The sequence below is a fragment of the Carassius auratus genome, chromosome 7 (genome assembly GCF_003368295.1).
Source record: "Carassius auratus strain Wakin chromosome 7, ASM336829v1, whole genome shotgun sequence".
NCBI classification, from domain to species: Eukaryota; Metazoa; Chordata; class Actinopteri; order Cypriniformes; family Cyprinidae; genus Carassius; species Carassius auratus.
The window spans coordinates 29,393,290-29,418,171 of NC_039249.1; the positions used below are offsets into that span (position 1 = coordinate 29,393,290).

The following is a 24,882-nucleotide window of genomic DNA, read 5'->3' on the forward strand; positions in this document are numbered from 1 at the left end:
ACCAGTTAACAGGTTTTTACTGTAGCATTTTTACAGTCTTTTATTGTTTTGTTTTGTTTTGTTTTTTTCTGGGGGATCAAGGTTTTTATCATATTAAAAAGTTAGAGGCCTACAATTGTGCATAGTAAGTGATCTATTTGGCTTTATAGGGTTAAGATGTCTTCAAAGCACATGATGCTTTGGATTCAGAAGTTATCAGCCAGTTACTAATCCTATTCTGGTTCATATGATCCAAAGCTGCACACCCTTGTGCCAAATATCTAAACCCTATATTGCCTGATTGGAGGATGTGAAATATTTGGTGGTGGGCACACATCAAGCAGATCCATCTGACTCAGCTTTTTCAAACATGCCAGGTTTCTTTGCTTGCAGCCACATCTATTTGTAGTTGAATTCAATAGCTAAAGAACTTTATTTGCCATAATTACACTTGTCATCCTTTTGACATGTTTACTACAAACTAGAGCATACAGGCACAAGTATATAGATGTTATCTGACAAGCCATTAATGCACTATTATTGCTTCAGGGGATCGTGGAATGAGCTGTCTGTATGAAAAGTCCAAAACATGTAACGGCAGTAAGAAACATTGTGATATGTTGCCCCACTTTCACCTATTTCTCAAGACATAAGAAAGTTACACGGATAAAACAAAAAACATTGTTTACTGAAGATGTGAAATCTGTATTCTTTTTTTGTATATGTACATTCTATATTCACTGCTGATTTCTAAAGCCCTAATAAATACAGGAGCACCGGTATATTTTCATCATCCACACACATATTCATATTGTAATTTATTAGCCAGTAATGGCTTATGTTTCAACAATGGAATTTTTAACAATAAGCCTAAAAAAGTTGTTTTGCTCTTTTTATATGCTGTAATTTAATATGTCTATCAACTAAAGTCATAATAAATAACGATATATAAACATCAAAGTCTTAACTAAAAGCTTTTTTATTTCACTTAAATGCTGACCTTTTGATCTTTCTATTCAAAGAATCCTGAAAAAAAATTACTTAACTGTTTTAAATAATAATAAAAAGTTTATTGAACAGCAAATCAGCATATTAGAATTACATTTGTTTGCTTAAAAATACATATAGGCCTATAAATATATATATATATATACATACACACACACACACACACACACACACACACACAAGTAGTGTGTGTGTATTATATGTGTATTATGTGTATTATATATATATATATGAGTTACAATTAAAATAGACCGGAAGTAACACGACAGAGTACGTAGTTGTAACTTGTTGTATCTAGCCCCGTTCTCCATGTATATTACTGATGACGAAATGTCGTATAACCATTCATGTATTGACGGATCTAATGACATATTACAAAACGATAACTCGTAGATAAACATCCTGTCGTAGTGATTTGTTGAGTAATCATCTGGACGCGTCTCTCTGGAGCTGTTTTGCGATGATTTACGTTCGTTGCGTTCTCATCTCGACATCGTTCGTCAGAGCTCCGGAGGTTTGCCAGGAACACAACCTTCTTCAGACTCCCCTCCTCTTCTTCACGCGCCTCTCCTTCGCTATAAAAGGCGCTGAGCTGCTTCCACAGAGTCAGTGCGAGTCACCAGCTGCCAAACAGAGTCCACTACTCACACTTGTTTGACTTTCAAGGAAAGTACTCCAGCCGCGAGACACAGCTGCAGCAACCTCTGGGAAAGCTCGTGCAGAAGACGAAACTAGGTAAGATGTGTCTCTGACAGTGTATTATAAGGGAGTTAAATCAATAATATGCATTGATTTACTGATGCATTAAGTCAATTAAATTGGATGTGCAGCATCAGGGGAGGAGCAGCTTTCTTTTCTTTTTTCTTGGTAATGATCCATTGATAGAGTGTAGAAATGGTCATTAATTTGCAAATCAATTTGAGAGCAAGGTGCATTATGGGCATCATTTTGGACATTAGTTGCACTCACTGTCATTTGGAAAATGTGCATGTGATTGAACTGTCATGCTTCATCTTATTCCATTTCAAACGTTCAGAACCAACCAGCATTTAGCCATAAAAAGTGCAGATGGACCACCTGGCAATGTTTTGGCTCGCTTTATGTGGACCAGGTGCCCGGCTGGCGTTTTCCTGGCTGCTTTGTCTGTCATGGTAGTATAAAATTCAGGAGAGAGATGAGACGACACTGAATGTGAACTAGAAAGAGAGAGAGAGGGAGAAAGCGACAGCTGGAATTGAAGGGATGTCTGTGTTTACTCAGACCGGTGTTGGATGTCAAGGCTCTACAGAGAGAGGGAGAAGTAATTACAGAGCCATGAGAGAAAGATTTGGATTATTGTAGGTCCATGATGTTTCTGGAGTTTAACGTTTGGCTGTTCTGCGGTTAGATGTGTGGTGGCCACTATTGTCTTTCACTAAATAACTCCAATTCACTTGCTCTTCGCTCCCCTTCTCATACAACTATTGATCCTGGATAATTCCATTCCCAGAGAATGTCAGTCCGGGATGGAGAAGAACCTGCTTTGATTAATGTGTGAATGGCACAGCTGCTGAGTGTGGACCTGTTCTGCTAATGAGTTTTCAATTGTCACTGCAGGAAATGAATGAGTTTGATAAACCAAGTTGAGTTTATGGATAGATTGTGAACCTACAGAGATCAAACAGACCTGCTGGTCCATCAAACTGAACAATCGAATCGAAGGAGATCAGGCTTATGGTTAAATCTTTTGAGTAGTAAGAAAGATTACAATGGGGATTTGTGAGGCAATGATGGTATAATTGTTCAGTAATGAAGGGACCTTTGGCTTGACAATTGATTATGGCATATGTTACAATAAACATTATTCTAACTTGAGCACAAACTATTCTTTTTGGATCAATTGGGCCGCTTCAATTCCTTATTGTCAAGTGCTGCTCCAGTGAAGATAGATGGCAAATTCTTTTAAATAACTAACGGCAATTCTGCAGGGAGTTCAAAAAGGGTGAATTAAAAAAAGAATCCTGCAACGCCTATGATATTTCATCTCAATATCATAATAAACAAATGAGGACTTATGTTTTTCTTAAAGAAAATTCAGCTTATTTTAGGACCATTAAGATGTTTTCTCTGACTTTCTGACTTTATTATTATTATAAATTATAATAAAGTAAATTAATAAATTAAATAAGTAAATAATTTAATTATTATAAATCATTAATTAATGTAGCATAGTTCTCATTGCTGTAATGTAGGGAAAAAATTGTATGACATCTGAATAATCATAATATTATCTGTTGTATTTGTAAATGTACTTTGTGGTGATATAAAAAACATGCATTTCAATATTTGTACTGTAACATAGTGATACAGTAAACATTATCTGATATTGCAGTAAAAATAACCACTTTAATTCATGGATAAAGTTATACAGTTACATTTTTATGTGTTACTTTAAAGATGATACACTAAGTTATGAACATTTAAATAAAAAAAAACTGTATTTAATTATTTGTACTGTAAAAGTGACAATTTTTTTTTTCTAGTTATAACAGTAAAGATAATCAGTACATTAATAAAAAAATTGTATTTCAATTATTTTACAGTAATGAAGTGATTCAGTTACATTTTTAGGTATTACATTGAAGATAATACAGATTTTAATTTATGCTAATTTAAAAACATTGTAGTTCAGTATTTTTTACAGTAATAGTGAAACAGTTACATTTTAATTATTAATTACTTTCTGTTCATTTTATTTCAAAACTTAATTTATTTTCACAGTAGTATAGTGACACAGTTAGGTTTTTAGGTATTAAAGAAAAGATAACCATTTTAATTTATTCTAATTTAAATTGAAAACCTTTAGTATTTTTACTGCAGTAGTGATACAGTTAATATGATTAGGTAGTACAGTAAAATTAGAAAATGAATTCGGCAAGGGACATGCTCAGCTGTCATGAAAGCAGTATCCCAATTAATCTTGTTTTTCTTAAAATTGTGCTTGCTTTACACAAATGTCCTTATTTCAGGGTGAAATGTAACACATGTATTAGGATAAGCATTAGTTTAAGCACAGAAGCAGTTGAAGCACTACATGGATGGATGCCTCTCATCTCATTCCAGAACAGCAACCCTCTATGATTGCTGTTATTGGATTCTGTTTGTGTTCATATGTTTGTGGTGTATGTTTAGTCAGGATGCAATAAGAGAGACTAATGAAACCAATGTAGCAGACTCCTATTTGAAGCACTGATTTCTCTTTGTGTGTAAACACATGGACGTGTGTTTACTCTCCAGCGTTTGTTCCGGCAACTTTCCCAATGCTTGTCCTCATGGAAACCATATTTCTTTCCAGATTTTTCAGAACAGAGCCCCGAAGACACACTCGCACAAGGCAGTCTACTGTAGTCCGGCCCTGAAAGCATCACTGCTGCCATGCACAGGCTCGTTTCCATTGCCCTGCTATTCCTGGGAGCCAGTTTGGCTGCTTCCCTCTTCCTTCCTGACTCGCTGGAGCTGAGGCAGATAATGCAACGCTACCAGGACGAGCTGGAGCCCAACGGCACAAAAGCTGATGCACCTTTACGCACTCGCAGAGCCATCAGGTGGTCAGACAGAGAGGAGATCCTGCAACTGCACAACAAGCTGAGAGGAGCAGTGCAACCGACTGCCTCCAACATGGAGTACATGGTGAGAATGGAACGCAGTTTGAGTCATTTTACACTCACAATCAAGGGAATAAGGTTATGTTGATTTCAAAGATGCTGAAGGAAAGTTTACGATGTGACAAGCTGAAAATTTCCACACAAGATGGCAAATAAATAGAGAGAATTATTGATTGTAAATACAAAAATAATCATTCAATACCAAAAAGTACCATATTTTCCGGACTATAAGTTGCACTTTCTTTCATAGTTTGGCTGGTCCTGCGACTTATAGTCAGGTGCGACTTATTTATCAAAATTAATTTGACATGAACCAAGAGAAATGAACCAAGAGACATGAACCAAGAGGAAATATTACAGTCTACAGCCGTGAGAGGGCGCTCTATGTTGCTCAGTTCTCCTGTACTCTACACTGAAGACATATAGCGCCCTCTCGCGGCTGTAGACGGTAATGTTTTCTCTTGGTTCTAAATAAATGCGACTTTTTAGTCCAGTGCAACTTATATATGTTTTTTTCCTCATCATGACTTATTTTTGGACTGATGCGACTTATACTCAGGTGCGACTTATAGTCCGAAAAATACGGTATCAAATTCGATCTATTTAAAGATGCATTACTCTTTCCAATATTTTGTGTGTGCTATGTTTTCTTTTATGAAAAAGTACACTTTACTTTAGCATACCTACTTATTACGGAAAATAATATACATTAAAATAATATACTTAAGTTAAATTAATGCAATGTTTTAGACACTTAAATACATGTTAATTGCAGTTAAATGAAATTGTAATATAGTTTAATTGATATTCTCTTGAAACGTGAATGTCAAGTATTTTAAAATATTTGTAATTACAAATTTGTAATGATAAAATTCCAATTTAGTGCATTTAACCTGATAACTGTCACTCATGTTTTTGAAGATAGACTTGAATGTGCATGATACACACCTAAATTTTTATATTTCATGTCTGAAAACATTTTGTAACATGATTTTGATGTGCCATTTACATGGTAATGCAATGTCTGATTTTAAAATGGGTTTTGAAGGATGAATTTTTAGATTTTATGTTTTCAAGTGATATATAACTTCTGATGATTTCTAAAATGTGATAGAGAAAAAGGCAACGAGGAAGTCTTATTTTTAAACAAAGGTCAAAGCTCCTTTTGTAATGTAGATTTCTGAGGGTGCACTCTTGTCATAAATTAATCTATTACTTTTCCTACATCATTTTTAACAAAAAATATTGGTATAATATATATTTGGGAGTCTTAGACCTTTCCAACGATATATAGTTTGTCAAGATTAGATTAAATTTGATTGTAATATAGTATAGTCAATGTAGGCGTCCCGTATACGGGACGGGGTGACATTTAACAGGTTAAAATGTATTTACTTTAAATGTAAAAATGAATAACGCACTACAGTTTAAATTCAAATCAAGTACTTTGCTTTAGTATGTTAGTCAACACATTAAATTATGAATACATGGTTTAAAATGCACTTTAAAATAACATTTTAATTTATTATTACATTATTACAAAGTGCACTTTTAAAAAGTGTACTTAAGTGTGTTAGGATACGGTAATGAAAGTATACTCTTTTTACACTTTACTCTCAAGTACGCTTTTATTTTATTAATGTTATCTGCAAATATAGCCTTTTTATTAAATACAATTAAGCGCCTTTCTTTTTCACCAGGTTTGTTATGCTTATTAGATTATCGCACTGTTAGCTTAGCAACATGCTAGCATTAGACTAATGGAATCAGTAGTTTGTCTAGTCTCCCAGTGCTGTCTATGAATAGTTAAATCAGTCAATTTTGAGGGTCAATTTCAGTTAGTATGCTGCTTTAGAAGGTAACTGTCTGTGTAGACAGTAAGACACTATTCCCTATTCAGTAAGTTTACTACTCATTTTCGTCTGAAGGCATTTTATCGACCACACATGTCGTTAACTGTACAAAACCAGCACTTGTTCCTCATTAGTGACCCTGATTTATACTAATTGCATATTGTGTTAGCAGCATTCAGTGTTTTTTTTCTGGTGCAGTAAATATCTTTAGGTTTGTGTAGGTGCCAAGTACTGGCTTCATTGGAAAAGACATTAAGTTTACAAGTGTAATCCTGCCAGCGTGGCGTGGTGCCTTTTTACTGTGGAGACAATTACACTGAGGTTTAGCCGCCTGCTGATGCTGGAACCATGACACTGACAGAGAACAGAGCCAAAGATTAGTGACATTACTGGACCAGAGATGAGGCTTCAGTAATGTGACAGAAACGGCAGATGTGCTGCCTTCATTTTCAAGTGCTGAAGGGATTCCCTTGTGAAGTACACTTTAGAATACATTCAAAAAGAGTACTAAATATGGAAAAGAAAATGCTTAACTGCGCACTGAATGTAAGATTCTTGAAAACTTAGTTGCATGTTAATTGAAAATGCATAGTAGTTTAAATTAATATGAAATGCAGTTAGTTGAACTTAAGTGTTTTAACCCACTTAAGTGTTAACTTAAGATATATTTTAAATGTAACATATAATAACACTTTACTATTTAAATCAAGTGCTGTAATATGTCAGTCAACACATCAAAATGACACTTTTGACAAAAGATTATTAAAACATAATGATAATTTAAAAACTACTTTAAAGTAAAACTTTTAATTTGACTATAACAAAAACCACTTAAGTGTGTTAAGAAACACGGCCATGAAAATGCACTCTATGTACACTTAAGTTGCCTTATATTTATTTATTTTTCTATGTACACTTATGTTGCCTTTTATTTATTTATTTTTAAATATCCTTTTATGTTTTGAAGTACACTAAAAGTGCACATTCAGCACAACTAAGTGCACTTCATTATAGGTATAGTTATAGTTTATCCATTTTGTCATCATTTACTTGACCTGGCAAAAGCTCTTGGTTCAGTTGAGCATAACTGAATACACTTGCATCACTTTCACAAGTCTGAAGACCTCAATAGTATTCCATAGCAAAGCATTGTGGGAAATTGAGTTTTTGAGGAAATAACTTTTTTCCATAGGACTTTTTATAAGTAATCATAGGTGTACTAGGGACCTATAGACAGCACAGTCCTGCTTTATTGCTGTTCCTTTGCTTATGGTAATCAAACGTGAGTTTAATGTTGATGTAGTGAGTTTTTAGGGGAAAGATACAAAGAGAAAGGGCTTATGGTTAATGTACAGTAGTTGGGTTTATGCCTTTGAGAAAGACAGGATTCTACCACAAGCAGGGGTTTCAGAACCACTGCCAGGCCTCAGCGAACAAGTAAGGGTTTCAGAAATGTGGCTTGGTCCCAAACAGCACCTTCAGAACTGAGGTTAGAGAATGTGTGAGTGTTTGTACCCATCATGCAGTTGGAAATTTACTGAGAGTTCCTCGGAGGTGAAGGACCCTGTTCTGTGGTGCAAAGTGAGTCCTCCCTACAGGTGGAGAAATAAGCTGGGAAATTTGGCTCATTTAAGCCTGATTGCTGGGGATTTACTGTGGATGTGAGCCGAGCTCTGATGTGCATGCATGTAGCCAATATTTGAGTTGTATTGGACCAGATTGCCAGTCCAATAATGAAGATGAAGAGTCAGAGGAAGGCAAAGGGAATTATCTGGGAATAAAACTCTCCATGTTCAGTATTTTGTTAAAGTCTGTGTGTTCTGCTGGGAGTTTGATTTGGTTTGTGTGTGTATAAACAGGTATGGGACGATGAACTGGAGAAGTCAGCAACCTACTGGGCAGAACAGTGTGAGTGGGAACATGGACCTAAAGATCTACTGATGTCCATCGGGCAGAACCTGGCAGTGCACTGGGGAAGGTATTAGCACAAACACATTTACTAAGACCACATCACTCGTGCATGGTGTTAACATTGCCTTGGGAAACCATGGAAATATTTGGGAATTTTAAAACTGTGATTTCCACACCTAAAAATTTTGAAAATAAATTTTGTTCCTCAAGGCAAAACAAGTTATTAATTCAGATTTGGAGACATGTTTTTGTTGTATTTCGGACTTTTTTTTGTGTATTTTATCCTTGTACTTTACATTTGTTATTTTGCATTTATCCAAATCACCTTAAGTTGCAGTAACTTTTAATAAAATTTCACAGGCAAAAGGCTCCATTGTCCTTTTTATCAGTAGTATAGGAACCCATGGCAATTTTTTTTGCATAATTTTCATTTTGCTAAATTGTCAATATAGCAGTATATGCAATATCGTTTCCCACAAGAAAACAGAACAGGTGGTGATTTCTTCTGAATTCGTAAAATGTGAAGTTATTTGTGTAATGATTGTTTTGTTCAAAAAAACATAACCGTCAGTGGGGCAAAAGCAAGTTGTATGAAAATGTACAAATACTATCATATAAATTCATACGAAATAGCTGAAACATGCAAGTTCTGCCCAGATTTAAAATGTAACTCAGTAGTACCATAATGCATTACTTTCCCTGAAAAGTAACTAAGTAAGGTAATAGTTACTTTTTTAGGGAGTAACATACAATTGTAATGAATTACTTTTAAAAGTCATTTTAACCCAGCACTGTTTACATTGAATCAAAAGTATAAAGTTTATCAGTTCATGCATTCACTGGGAATTTAAATCCATCACCCTGCACTGCTAGTACATTTTTACTTAAACTATATTATGGATAAGCTAGCATTTAATCCACCACAAATTTACAAAAGTGATCCACAACCAATCACCCAGGTGAATTTCCTATTATTTTTTTAATCCTTATTCAGTAATCAAAATAAATGAAACCTGAATATACAAGTACATCTGACAAATCTTGACAAATGCTGGTCTTTAAGTTATTTCTCTTCTTGAATGAATGTAAATGCATTTTACATCTAAACCATTATTTATGTAAAGAGTGTGTGGCCTGATACAGTATTCATTATTTAATCTCTCTCCTGATAGGTACCGCTCTCCGGCCTACCATGTGCAGGCCTGGTACGATGAGGTGAAGGACTACACCTACCCTTACCCACATGAGTGTAACCCCTGGTGCCCTGAGCGCTGCTCTGGACCCATGTGCACCCACTACACACAAGTGAGTGAGAAAAAACAGTTTGCTGACAGTTTACGAATAATTATCTCAGTGGGACTAAACAACATGACATTGTTTATGGTTTTTAACCTTGCGTGCGAAGCTGTGCACGTGCCAGCTAGCGTTTCTCCTCACCAGCAGAGTTTAATAAGTTGCATGTGTGGCCTGCATTAAAATAGAAATGCGTTTGAAAGCAGCATGTGGACCACTGGTGTTCATTAACCTCACACAATAACAGTGTCAGTGTCATGTAACACATAATGGTCCCAAAATGTATTTAGACATCCTGAACTTAAAAATATGTGAATGCCATTGTATCACATTACAAAATATCAAATCAAGTGGTAATTAAAGAAAGGTAGCACAACATTTTTTTGACATGTATGAATAAAAAGTATTTAATATTATTGAATAATATGCCAAATTAAGGAGAAACAATATTTTGATATTTCCTGGATGTCAAACCATAGTGGAAAAAAACACATCAAAATATACATCAGAAATTGTTTCTGATAAGATATGATACTGATATTGTCTAATTCTTATTATATAAATGAAGTTTAAAGATATAGTTGACCCATAAATTCAAATACTACTATATTTTTTAAATTCTCTTGTCATTTTTGTCCATCCATTGAAAGTCCAGTGAGGTTTGTTATTGCACATCAAGCATGTACTTTATGGTTGAGATTCTTTTTAACCATATTTGATATGCTCTATGCATGCACATTAATGAATGTTTACATGCAAATGAATCTTATAAAGTTATAGTGTCTGTTCAGAATGCTTGGATTAAACGGCTTGATTCACATGAATCCCTTTAGTTGCACTTTTCAAAGTGTTAAACATTTGGTTGCATGGTCTTTCCGAGAAGAGACAGAAATCCCTCACGTTTCATAAAAAAATATCTTGATTTGCATGTTGACATTGACAGATTTTTTTTATTTTTAGGTAAACTTTCAATTTAAGTGATGTTCTTTAGCTTGAGGAACAATTCTCACTTTTAACTTACTATTAACTATGACTTTTGCCTCAATAAACTGCTCAATAAAAAATTTGCTGCTTATTAATAGTTAGTAAAGTAGTTGTTATGTTTACGTATGAGGTGGATTAAGAATATGGACATGCAGAATAAGACATTAATATGTGCTTTATAAGTACTAAAAACAGCAAATATGCTAGTAATAAGCATTAGTAATTTGCATAATATGCTAATAAGCAACTAGTTAATAGTGTGAATTGGTCCCTAAACTAAAGTGTAGAATACTGATTAGGGCCACTTTAGGTTAACACTAGTAACCCATGGATTTTTGTGGTTCTTTTTTTTTAATGGTTTTTGAAAAAGTAATGTGGATACTGTCAAAACATATCGAACATGCCAGATCAAACAGATGCAATGCACAAAGATAAGGAGAGCAGGAACGAGAGACCAACCAAAGTTCAAGAGAGATGACAACAGAGAAAATTGAGGACAAAAGGAAGGGTTGAGCAATAGCCTCACGTCCTATCCGACTTTACTTTATCGCTGGGATGAGTTTGTGAAAATACACATTCACTCAGCTCTGAAAGCAGGTCACAAGCATCTGGAAGCCGTTCCTAGACTCCTAAATCATTTTCCTGTTTGACCCGAATTCCTTTGAAGATGCAGAACGCAGAGTTGTAGGGGGATCTGCGCCAAATCTGTGCCGCGATTCCCTCCGTTTCCCTCCTCTCTCATCTGCTGTACGTGGAAGAACTGGTCTGGAGGCCCCATGATCTTCTCGGTGCCAGACGATCCCTCAGGGTTAAGCTTGAGTTTGTGTTTTTTGAGACTGATTAGTTTGCTATATCACTGTTCCATGGCCAACACCGTCTGCGGCCTCTGCAGAGGAAGTGCATTCCTGAGGGAGCATTGAGACGTGCTCCCTCGATCGTGTTCTGCGAGGTTAGATGCAAACCCACTACAGTTTAACAGTATGTTTGAAAAAAAAAAGTCTGAGTAAGCACTTCCCTTTCATTTCGCAGTGAAATTGTTTGGCTCGTGCTGCAGGGCTGCACTCGGTGAACCATGTTGTGTTTAAGCAAATCCGTGAGGGCCTTGACCACAACCCAGTGGGCTGCACGCAGACATTGCTTTGTTTGTGTGGATAAGAGTGGATGAAGGGAAGTTTTTCAGGAAACTGGCCAGGTCACACTCGAGGTGCTTCTCCTTCAACCCTACAGGGTAGAATGAAAGAGGACAGTCTCTATTCACGGCCCGCGTGGCCCCATCAATCTACCGCTGCGGCACCAGAATGGAGACCACTTCCTGCTGGGGAACACTTCCTCCACAGAGGGGAGGCGATATGGATGTCTATTTCATGGTTTCGACCACAACAGCAAATGGACCTGCATCTTCCATGCATGCAAAAATAAATTAATTCAGTATCACTTTATCTAAGGTGTCTTAATTTGGTCAAACCTGCAAATAAGGAAGTTCAAATAGCACAGTTGCATCAACAAATGTGTTTTTTACATCAGTTTTGCATTTGTTAACACTATCGGGTAGGTTTAGGGTTGGTATTGGTGTAGGGGTTATTTCTAACACAATAAAGCATTAACTTTTAGCGACTCTTCCTGGATATTTGAAATCTGAACCACCACAGTACGTACAGTACTTGAAGCAACGTATTTAAAACACAGCAATCTGTGCCACTATAAACATAATAAAAATGCACCATGGTCACATTTTGAACTCGTGTTTAAGCACCACTCACTGGACATTTCACTTTGTGTTATGTGTTTATAGGCATGCATTTCCAATGAGTCTGGGTTGCAAAAGAACCTATAGATTTGGCTTGGGTCCACTATCATTGTATTGGTTTATGGGATGTTTATCCTGATGAAAAATATAACTATAAGATTGCATCGAAAAGAAAAAACATACTTGTATCCACATTCAAGATGACTTACATGTCAGTATTTATGAACAAAACTATTATCCTGAGTATAAGTAAGCGCCTTAGCAGACACCTTTAACAAAAGCATATTTCTCTTCATTTACAGCTGGTTTGGGCCACGACCAACCGTGTCGGCTGTGCTGTTCACACGTGTCCGCGTATTAACGTATGGGGAGAAATCTGGGAGAACGCCGTCTATCTCGTCTGCAACTACTCACCCAAGTAAGAGCAGCTCTTTCTGCTGACGTTTATTCACTGAAAACCAGATGGCTAATTACTGTTACTGCTGATGAGTCTATTGAATGAAGCTTTCATACAGCAAAGGTTCCATGCTTTAAAACATGGAAGCTATAAGCAAAGATCCAAGTAAATGGAGAGTTTTAGTAAAAGGAAAACATGTGCAGAATATGCTATACTTTTCCAAGCTAATGATTTAATTTGGCAGCTGGGAATTGTTTTCCTAAATCAGTCTCGAGATCCGTGAGAGTATGTGATAGTGTGTTTTGAGTGCTCAGTCAAATGTGCAGATTTTACAGTCGTTACCAAACTCATGCTGAACCCGTGCCCTATTTCTAGGGGGAACTGGATCGGGGAAGCCCCTTACCAACAAGGCGTACCCTGTTCCCAGTGCCCACCAAGCTATGGAGGAAACTGCAGAGACAGACTCTGCTACAAGGGTGAGTGCTCATAGATGAATGATTACTAAGTTATAACTCACAGAAGTCTAAATCTAACTTTTAGTTTTTTTGTTCATTTGTTTTAAGGAGACCCTGAACGTCACGAGTCTCCAGATATGAATGAGGTGGAGATGCCGCAGGAGCCCGTTCAGCCTCGGACGACTCCAACTAAACCTCAACCCAAACCCTATTTCCCCCAAAAACCTGCAAATGCCAATCCTTCCTCAACCAGGACTACAAGAACTACCTATCTAGGTTATTGTCAATAATATTACTTGATATAATAATAAAAAAAATAACTATTTACAAATGATAAAAAACTATTAATTATTATAATTTATAATTTTAAATTATTTGTATATATATATATATATATATATATATATATATATATATATATATATATATATATATATATATAGTATAGGCATTTTCAGAATTGTATAATTATTTGAATGTAGCTTTGGTAATAATGTGTACTAAAAGATTTAACATTTCTACTATTTTATCTTTCAGCACAAAACATTAAGTGTGAGACAAAAATGAGGGACAAATGTAAAGGAGCAGCCTGCAACAGGTCAGTGTAAAATAATTTGATATTTCTTTAAAGATTTGAAGATACGTTAAGTTCAGCCAATTTTACTGGTGATTTTATTTTGTAGGTACAACTGCCCGGCGAACTGCTTAAATAAGAAGGGGAAAGTGTGGGGAACACTCTACTATGATGTTGTAAGTTATACTTCGAGATTACTCATGGTCCTGTTTGGTGGGTGATGTTAGATTAATTTATTAATTCCGTTTTTTCTCCTGTTATTTTAGCAATCGAGTATTTGTCGTGCTGCTATCCACTACGGAATAATCGACAACAATGGAGGCCTTGTGGATGTTACAAGAAAAGACAACTTCCCATTCTTTGTAAAGGCAACCAAGAATGGTGTAGAGTCATTAAGGTAGTCTAAACGTTAGGATCCACTGAATTCAGTTTGTCCACATTTCACTGTCTACATGGGAGATAGTCAATCAAATCTGCATTGTTTGATTTTCTTTTCAGTAAATACAAACCTGGCAATGCATTTACAGTGTCGAGAGTGGAAGGTGAGCATTTTAATAGTCTGCTTAATCTTCATAAATATACATTTCAAAGAAAAACATTTAGCAAATTAGATAGAGATATTCTTAAATCCTACTTAAGAATATCAAAAACACACAAATGATGAACTAATTGCATTTTATATCAATTTAAACTACATTTAAACATGCAGTTAAGTCCCCTGAAATATTGGATTCATTTCCCCCTTTATTTTATTTCAATAATAATTCCTCTTTTCAAAAGTATGCTAAGTATGTATTATTATTTAAATGCAAGTATTCTCATTGATATTTGTTGTTTTTCAGCATGCAATCGGTGTGTTAATTAAAGCTACTCAAATGGCTGGCAAATCATCTTTAGAATCATGTATTTTTTCCCCTTCTTTAGAGCAAACTATAGACTGCTACACAACAGTGGCTGAGATTTGTCCCTTCAAGGCATCCACCTCTCACTGTCCAAGGTAGCGTTCAGTGTTTTGAAATATTCATCATTTAAACTCCAATATCAGATCAGTTGTATGTACTTTCCTTGTCGTAATGTAATGCACCTTACCAGTTTCTCCTCTATCTCATCAGAGTCTTCTGCCCAGCTAATTGCATAAACGAACCTTCATATTGGGCTCCAGTGGTTGGCAGCAACATCTACGGAGATGTGAGTACCTGCTTTAGTCCGGAGGCATCTGTACAGGGCTAAGAGATTAGAAATGAAGGAGAACAGACATTCGTGGTCAGGCACTTACGAGTGCTAAAGTGAGCGTGCTGCTCTTGTGGTGAGAGTCGACTGCAGGAATTGTCTGTGTGAGTCTAAAGGGAGTTTTCGGCGAAGGTGGCCTCCATTGTCACCACTAATTTCTCTCGCAGAGTGTATACTGACCACAGAGCAGCAGCTGGGAGAGCTGACTCATGCATGCCTGAGGTCAGGACTTAGCCTTACTGACCACTTAACTGTTAAAAGAACAGCTGGCTGTGTAACGTCATTATTGCAGAATTTCTTTATTAATTTATTAATCAAAATTATGACACTAATGCATTTGATAGCCCCTAAAGAAGTGCACTTAATTGTATTTTAACTAAATTGCTTTTAAAAGTCTTTACTTGCAGATAAAATATTCCTAATTAAATAAAAGGTCACTTAAGTATACTTAAAGGGTAAGTTTACCCAAATAGCAAAATTATGTCATTAATAACTCACCCTCATGTCGTTCCAAACCCGTGAGACCTCCGTTTATCTTCAGAACACAGTTTAAGATATTTTAGATTTAGTCCGAGAGCTCTCAGTCCCTCCATTGAAGCTGTGTGTACGGTCTACTGTCCCATGTCCAGAAAGGTAAGAAAAACATCATCAAAGTAGTTCATGTGACATCAGAGGGTCAGTTAGAATTTTTGAAGCATCGAAAATACATTTTGGTCCAAAAATAGCAAACACTACGACTTTATTCAGCATTGTCTTCTCTTTCGTGTCTGTTGTGAGAGAGAGAGTTCAAAACACAGCAGTTTGTGATATCCGGTTCGCGAACGAATCACTCAATGTAACCGGATCTTTTTGAACCAGTTCACCAAATCAAACTGAATCTTTTTAAACGGTTCGTGTCTCAAATAAGCATTAATCCACAAATGACTTAAGCTGTTAACTTTTTAATGTGGCTGACACTCCCTCTGAGTTCAAACAAACCAATATCCCGGAGTAATTCATTTACTCAAACAGTACACTGACTGAACTGCTGTGAAGAGAGAACTGAAGATGAACACCGAGCCGAATCAGATAACGAACAATAGACTGACTCGTCTGTACTTTGTAATGTTAACCTCAGTATTACTTTTAATGTCAGTATATTTTTAAATGCGCTAAACTGCAACGACATCATTGCACATGTGTAATTTAAAATAAATTTAAATGCACAACATACCGATATCAATGGAAATTACATTAAAGTATATTTAAAGTCTATTTTAGTGTAACATAAATACTTCAGCAGTAACTTTAACCATATTTCAAAGATAATAGAAGTAATTTTAAAATCACATAAAAAGATGTACTTAATTGGGTCCAAAAAGCACTCTACGGTTAAGCTTATCACATTTAATATAAATGTAAACTATAAAACATTTTCATTCAATTGCACTTAAGATGCCATTAAGAATCTGAAAGCATTAAATTCAGTTTGCGCTTAAGTATATTCTTTTGAAGCATGTACTTTCTGTAATAAGTACCCCCTTTTTTCTTTCTTTTTATTTTACGATATGCTAAAGTGTGCATCTTTTCCAAATGAAAAAGGTAAATAAAAAAAGGAAATAGTGTCAATAACTACTATGTCATTCCAACCCTGTATAATGTTTTCTTCCATTTAACACAAAAAGGAACTTTTGAATAATACTCCAATATAATGAATGATGACTATTCATTCATCCAAATCACTCTGCATAATTTATGTGAGAGACAGATCAAACTTTAAGTTGTTATTCACTGATAATCTTCAGCAGGCTCTTTAGCGAGATGCCAAATGCCGTGAACTCCAATTTGTGAATGAATCATTCAGAAATGGATCTGCTGGATTCATTGCAAAGCCCTGAATCAAACTGTAAGTTTAAAGTACAACTGAAATCAAAATTTACCGTATTTACTTTCCCTAAATTGATCATTTTGTGGTGAACAATTCATCCATGCAATCCACACACAAACAAATTTGGCTTCGTAACCTTTAATCAAAATCTGAAAATGCCCTTCCCCTCTGCATTGGAGGACCTCCCCTGATGACGTAGGTTTGATGGTTTGGGTGTCTGCTTAGCGTCCGTAACCACGGTCTTCCAACCTGTGTGTTTGCGAGCAGTGAAAGGAGAGATGGCGAGAAGGTGCATTTTTTGCTTGTGGCACTCACAAAACACTTCTCCCATTCCCAAAAATTTTGAGAGGCCACCGATGTGCTCGAAGCACCTCACGCGCGAATGCTTCAAAAATAGGACAGAACACGAAATGGGGTTTGCTAGATATCTGTCGTTAACAGATAACGCGGTCGCGTCAGTGTACACCGTTACTACCTCACAAAGTTTGACGGTAAGTGGAACTAGCTACAACTAAACTCTTGAGACGATGAACATCATTTAGGGCTGCCAACATAACTTTTCTAGATCCAATCAGTAGCTAGTTGGAATATAAAGCCACGCCCACTATTGTTCCTCATTTAGTGTTCCGTTTCTCTCAGAAATATGTCACAACACTGGAGAAAAGTCGTTTGCAACTTCCAGTTCACGCGGTCTTTAATTTACATCAATTCAATGGTCAGTCTTCAGTTATTTCTTAACTTAACTAAAATCAGGATAGCTCCTCCAATATGTCTTTTTCTCAGAGATCTAGTCTGGAATGGCCTGGTTGTGTAGTAGTGTGTGAACTCAAATGAACTTATTGCCTTTTGGCCCTTTTGGCTTGTTACAACCACATTCCTGTGTAAAAGCTGAGCGTCTGCATAGCTGGCCTCAGATCAGAGCACGCTTTCCAGCAAGCATTAATTAAACCTCATTATTCAGTGGTTTGGACTTGGTAATTTGTGAAGGTAGTCTTTGTTTTAAAGTGTACTTATACTCAACGCATGAGCAATTGGATGAGTATTATAAGATAGCGACACACAGATGTACTTTCGTCACTTCCATCACTTTTCATTACTAAATGGTTTTGTGGACAGAAGCAGACAGGATTTAACCTTTTTCCAGGTTTAAATAATAAAAGCTGAAGGTACATGCAGTTCCAGAGGCTTTACGCACACTAAGCTTCTCTGAAGCCAGGCGTCTGGCCAACTTGCCTTTTCGGGAGCTCTTGAGCTCTGGTCTTGCTCTTGTGCGTGCCATAGACATCGAAGTGATGTCATATGTCTAGGCTTCTTTAGACTGTTTACATCTCAAGGACTGTGGAATTGAGCGTGGAAAACATAGTTGTATGGTGCTATGGACAGTGTCATTATTACTGTTGCTCACTTACGACCAGTCGTGTATAAAGAACCTGAAAATCATACTCAAGTAAAAGTACAGATATCTTACCAGACAATTACTTTGGTAGAAGTTGAAACAATACATTAAGCCTATTTATGCATCTGTAACTGCAGGTTAAATTCATCCATGTCCCCTCTGATATGATATATATATATGTAAACAGCTTGAGTAGCAAGATTGTGTTCAGTTTTAACTATTTCTTCCATTTTATATTTTTGGGGGAGAATAAGAAGCACTTCATCCAGTACTTAGTGTCTTTCATTCCAACATAAGAAAACATTTCTGGAATCTGCATCTGAAATTGAATTTAACCAACAGTTTATGTATCTCAGAGGGGTCATGGATGAATTTAACCTGCAGTTACAGATACATAAATAGGCTTAATGTATTGCTTTTAACATAAAACGCTGAATGCTGATATTTGACATAATTGAAAACATGTGGGAAATTAAAACCGCCAGTAGATTACAGCTAGTGAATGTTAATGAGTGAGTCATTGAGATTGAACCGATTCATTCAAACAGCTGATTCATTCAGAAACAAAGCATTGCACCATGTTAATGAATGAAACACTGAATCATTTATTTAACCGATTCATTCAAAAAGCTGATTCATTCAATGAGAAAACACCGTCCATTGCTCAGAGATGTAAAACGGTGCTGTGATCTTTGTTTGGAAATACTTTCGTTGGCAAAATTGAGCAAAAACAAACAATATTATGTTTAAAATGTAAGTCACTTATTGCTTAACTGAACTTGTATAAAGTGATTATTAAATGTGTTCATGCATCTACAGAAAAACGGTACTCTTTGTGTGATATGGATTAAGTTAACTAGGCCTGCATTAAATTATATAAATATAAAAAGCATACAAAATAATTATTGCCATCTACAATTTAGAGTGCCTGGAATTTTGAGTTTTAATATACCAATAAATTAATGTGCGTGCACTCGGTGTATGATTTGGTGATGTAGCCTACTTGGTAACGTCAGATTGCACATCATTACAACAAAACTTACCATATTATCGCAGATGATGCTGTATCGCAAACCCCAGCCTCGACTTGAGTGGAAAAGTTCAATCATCTGCGGTTGAGTGCGGCGTGCACTTGTTTGCACATGAGCAAAAGTGTTTTTAGGAGTCTAACTTGCAAACACCAGCCCGATGATTCGTCAAACTTGCAAACCTGCAAACCTGCACCTTTCCTGCAGTCTGTGTTCTTCTGACTATTTTGTAGTAAGTAACGAATATACTTATGGGAAATGTATCAGAGTAAAAGGATACATTTTAAAGTAAAAGTTGCCTGAGATATAAAAACTACAAATACTCCCAAAAAATACTTAAGTAATGTAACAAAGTATTTTTTTTTTACTTCGTTACATCACAACACTGCTTATGACTTATTTTTGCCCTGAATAACAGTCTGGAGGGGTTGAGTGTATTGTTTTAAATAAAGGTTGAAATATGCTGAGTTTTGCAGTGTATTTCAGCCTTTAGGGATTCATGTCATGTGGTGTAACCATCAATTTATTTATTAATCTAAATTTAAAACAAATATTATGATTTATTAATTTCTAAATATTATCTTTTTGGGGAAGTCACACCACATGACATTTTTCAACCTGAATTAACCTTGCTTTGTCACAAAGAGGTCAAATTACTTTATATAATTTACTGTTTTATTTTTTTTTTTACTGTTTTATTACTTTTTTATTACTGAGCATCAAAAATATTTTATTTTCTAAGAATTAAGGATAAAAGATTAGACCAAACTACCAAAATATAAATGTGGAAAAATGAATTTCATTTCAGAAATTCAAAGCATACCTATCATAGAACAGATTTATATGAGGCATTGTATGTAAAATTAAACTAAAAGAAAAATAAGAGCAAAAATCATGTAATTTACCCAAAAAGTGTAGTTTGCTCACCAAGGCTGCATTTATTTGATTAAAGATACAGTAAAACAGTAATTTTGTGAAATATTATTACGATTTAAAATAAGTTTAGCTTTTATTGTAATATATTTTAAGCTGTAATTTATTCCTGTGATGCAAAGCTGAATTTTCAGCACTGTTACACATGATCCCTCAAATCATTCAAAAACTGTTTATTAATAATAAATAACTATGCACCAGTAGTAAATGCAGGGTAAGCATATGGTGCATCTTTCAAAAACATTTAAAAAAAATCTTACTTATATTTTGATTGGTAGTGTATATTCTACATAACATAAAAGTTTGTGTTTTGAGGAAGCATGATATAAATCTCCCAGCATGAAGGTCAATGAACGCTGGCATGTGGATTAAAGAATACGCTTTTGTCTCCTCGTGTCCAGGGCTCCAGTATCTGCCGAGCAGCTATCCACTCCGGGGTGATCAAAGCCAGCGGCGGCTATGTGGACCTCCTGGCTCTGGATAAGAGGAAAAGCTACACCGGGACCTTGAAGAATGGCATCCAGTCTGAGAGGTACACGTCCTCTGCTCTCGATTCCTCTCTTCACATTCTCTCAGTAACTCAATTCAGTGGTAAGAAGCCATGATGGACCAAATCTGGCTGTGGCATGTTAGTGGTTGAAGAGTGATAGTGTGGTTTCTCGTTGAGGATGGACCACACAGGAGCTCTTTGCTTACTCTCCAATCCAAAGTGTAATGAAATCTAACGCTTGAATCAAACACCATCATTGAAGGAATCGATCCTGGCCTCTCAAATGCTTGCCCGGCCTTGACTGGTCTATAGACTGAGCATAGTAAAGCCATTTACTGACAGCTTGGATAGATTTCCTACTCATATGATGCAATCTAGGGGAAATGAGGGGCAGCCAGTTGTGTGAAGTGGAACTTTGCTTTATTAACAGGGAAGTATTCACATGCTCTCTACATTAACACTGGTTGGAAATACTGTTGGTGTCTGACTCAGTCAAGGATAATTACAGCACATCAGATGCCAACAAAGCAACCAATACACCACCATCTGAAGGCCAGTCCATTTCTAAATAAATGAAAAGGCCAAGAGCAGTAGTCAGTAATGAATGCTGGAAGAAAGCTGAATGAAACCGTGGCACTAGATTAGCGCTGAGTCAGTGTTAATGTCATGCTTTCCAAAGCTAATCTAAAGCGTGTACACAAATCATTAACGTCGAATAGAGAGTAATGATACTCCTTGAGTTAAGAAGACGGTGTGACCCAAAGCTGAATCCCTATTGTTTCCTTTCTGACGGACTCTTAACTGTATTAAATAAGCATTGTAGTCTACTTCAAATCTTAAAAGTATATGTTTTTTAAATTTGTACTTGTAGATAATATAATATTAATTAAACATAAGGCCACTTGAGGTATAAATTGTACTTTAGCTACAAATGTCAAATTAAAAGTTCTATTTTAGAGTGCATGCTATATATATATATATATATATATATATATATATATATATATATATATATATATATATATATATATATATATATATATATATATATATATATATAATTTTTATATTTTTCCACATATTTAATCATGCTTTATAAAAGTACACTTATTTTTAAGTGTTGACTATCACACTAAAGCACAAGAAACATGCTTTAAAAATAAGTTTCATTATTTAATATTACATTTAAAGTTCATATATTTTAAATGTAGTAAACAAATGTGCAATTATAAAATATAAAAGTCCTACTTATGTGGATCAAAATACCACTCCAAAAGTTTAAAGTTGCATTTAATATCAATTTAATTGGAATAATTTTCATTAAATTGCAATTAAGTGTCTGAAAACATAAAAAGAAGATACTTTAGTGTGGAATGAATGCAATTTAGATCATTTTCATAAATGTGTGTGTTTTAAATAGTTTGTTAATTGTTTCTTTCTCTTTTTTTTTCTCACAGTAAAACCAATACAGAAGGCGGTTCGTTCCGTGTCTTCGCTGTTAGAGAGTGAGAAGGCACTGACGAGACACAAAAGATCACCGACTCTTGAAAGTCAGGACATATCAAATGAAATGTAACTTTTGGACGAACGAGACATTTACAGAAGACCAAAGGATCTGTCAAAGTCTGCTAGCTCAGTCCATGGCTTCCAAAGGTTTTATATACAGTAGTGAACAATATTTTTGACCACACATGCAACTCTTAACTAAATACAGTGTGGTAGAAATGGTATTTTAACAGCGATGCTGGTTTTAATCGTTGTTGTTGTTTTTTAGATTCAAGTAAGTCAGTTTTTATTATATTCTATTAGTCTTGAATACAAGCAAATTCTCTAATTTTCATACAAAATGCATATTGATTACACTGTATTTAATCTGTACAGATATGTTGTTGATTTATCAGGCTTGTTGCGTGTTTCTCATCTTTTTTGCCTTATTTCCTAAATCATTTTTGGAAGCCGGAGCTGGAACAGGGTGTAATCTTCACGAGGAATCACAAAATTACAAACATAATATGAAAATATAGTTCTGAGCTCAGAGCTCAAGTTACATCTGTCTCAAAAGTTGGTTCTCTATTGTTAAAATCTATTTCTCGATGAGGAAAATTAGTGGGGTTTTTACTCCTGGAAATTTTTGCGCTCTACAATAGTAGTTGAGTGTGTACAGTGCAGTAGGGGCGATTTATTGGACCTGAAGTGGGCAAACAAATGCTTCACAGAGAAATGGCAAAGAAACAGAGGCAAACCTCCAAGCAAAAGAAACCTTTCCTTCATAATGCATGCGAGCCTTCCAGAGTCAACAGTACTCAGACATTATGGTAAAGGTGCACAAACATTGAAACAATGTTCAATCCCAGGAGGATTCACAGTCACCGAGTGCATGTTTAGGCTCATCTTTCATTATGGTACCTTCATTTTTGTTATTTATTATTATGCCTCCTTTAACCCCTGCTCAGAACTGCAAATTCTGTGGAACAGATCCAAATATTTATGAATGCAGCACATGATATGTGCTCACATGAGAATCAAACGTCTGTCAGCGTCTAACATATTCCTGTTTGGTTAAATGCTTTACAAATCCCAGAGCTTGTCATTACTGCCAAAAGCGATTTCATTAGAAGTTGAGCTTTATTTTTATTTTGCACGAAATGAAACTCAAGTGCGCCGTGCTGACTGAACATCAGTTTATTTAAACCACTTTATACTGCAATGTAATAAAAAGGTACTTGCGCTAAAAGCAATGCCACTGATGGGAAAGAGACTGTTGTATATTCTTCTTATCTCAATGCATATCTCTTAGTTCGTGTTCAAAAGTCAAGGATTTAGACTTAATGTTGACGTTCAGATGAAATAAGGGCCGTGGAGCACAATAATCCCTTTAAAGGCTTCCGTTTTGCTGCTTTTAACTTTTTTTTTTTTAACCTACTTTTATTTTCTTTGTAACTTTCTTGAATTATTACCTCAGTCTTGTTGCAGCGTTTAGATTTTTTTGATATCTTGAGTTTAGATTTTTTTTTAAGGGACATCATAAATGTTTGTACAGTACAATGGTTTGTGTAAATATTCAGATTTGTGCTTTGTTTTCAAGTCTGTATTGTAAAAGTATAAAAGTGTATGCCATCTGGGCCTTTTTAAAGCCAGAGGATAATTGTTTTTGCACAAATGTAAAATTATAAAGACTATAAAAACTATGAAAAAACTGTCTTTTGTCAATATGTATTTACGTTACTGGGTTTTATACTGTCCAATAAACAGGACATCTTTATTTTATTTTGTGAAATCAAAACCATATCAAATACTCCCCTAGACCACCCAAGCACTGGTCGACTCTTTGTGCATCATTTATTTCAGTGAATAAAGAGTAGTAGGAGTATACAGATATCTCAAAATAAATTATTTAGACATCAGTCAGGGTCATTTGTGGATGCATTTTATGTTATAAAATTAATTCTTGGTACAAATACCTTAAAGCAAGTACTTTTTGGAAGAGAGATACCCTAACCTAGGCCCGTCCAAATCTGAGACAAACTGTTCTGAGAAAGAATGGCAGTTAGGCTCTTAGCCAGAACACATTGTCATTGAACAGTTTATAAAACAGGTTGTCTAAGCACATAGAGATGCCTGTTTTATGTCACACACCAGTCCAGTGCAGGTCTGTTCTGGGGCAAAAACAATGCAAATGTAAATAATTTAATTTCTGTCATGACAACCCTTGGAGGGATTGGCATAGTCTATGTGTTTGGTCTTGGTGGAATAGATCTGCTACACTTCTGCTGCGGCAGAGCAAGTACTGAGACCTGCTACTGCCAATACATCCACAACATGCTGCTGTGAGCATGTAAGAAATACTGCTGCTGCACGTATAACATATTAAATGACCCCCATATATAGCATACAATCAGCAGGTGGAGCTGGGGAAGGTGGAGGGTTTCTGAACTGCTACAGCAAGCACTAGCCAAGTATTTGAATGTTGAGCAGCAAGCTCATTGGCTGCTGATACAGGAGATAACCAATCAGCTGCACCACGTGATGATGTCATTATGTCAGATTGAGTTTGACCTATCGGTCTGCTCCATCTAGAGTTTCATTCCCGAAC

At 35.7% G+C, this 24,882-nt stretch overlaps 1 protein-coding gene across 1 annotated transcript; it reads left to right on the forward strand.

The window, feature by feature from the left end:
- The first annotated feature begins 1,578 nt into the window (after nt 1-1,578).
- On the forward strand, nt 1,579-23,986 carry crispld2 (cysteine-rich secretory protein LCCL domain containing 2). Its single transcript, XM_026268370.1, has 15 exons — nt 1,579-1,722; nt 4,322-4,656; nt 8,344-8,462; nt 9,568-9,700; nt 12,722-12,837; nt 13,192-13,292; nt 13,380-13,547; nt 13,809-13,869; nt 13,955-14,021; nt 14,112-14,242; nt 14,344-14,387; nt 14,770-14,842; nt 14,958-15,033; nt 20,701-20,831; nt 22,247-23,986. Exons 2-15 carry the CDS (start codon nt 4,402-4,404, stop codon nt 22,296-22,298), a joined length of 1,527 nt encoding a protein of 508 aa, XP_026124155.1. The 5' UTR covers nt 1,579-1,722; nt 4,322-4,401; the 3' UTR covers nt 22,299-23,986.
- Nucleotides 23,987-24,882: the final 896 nt, after the last annotated feature.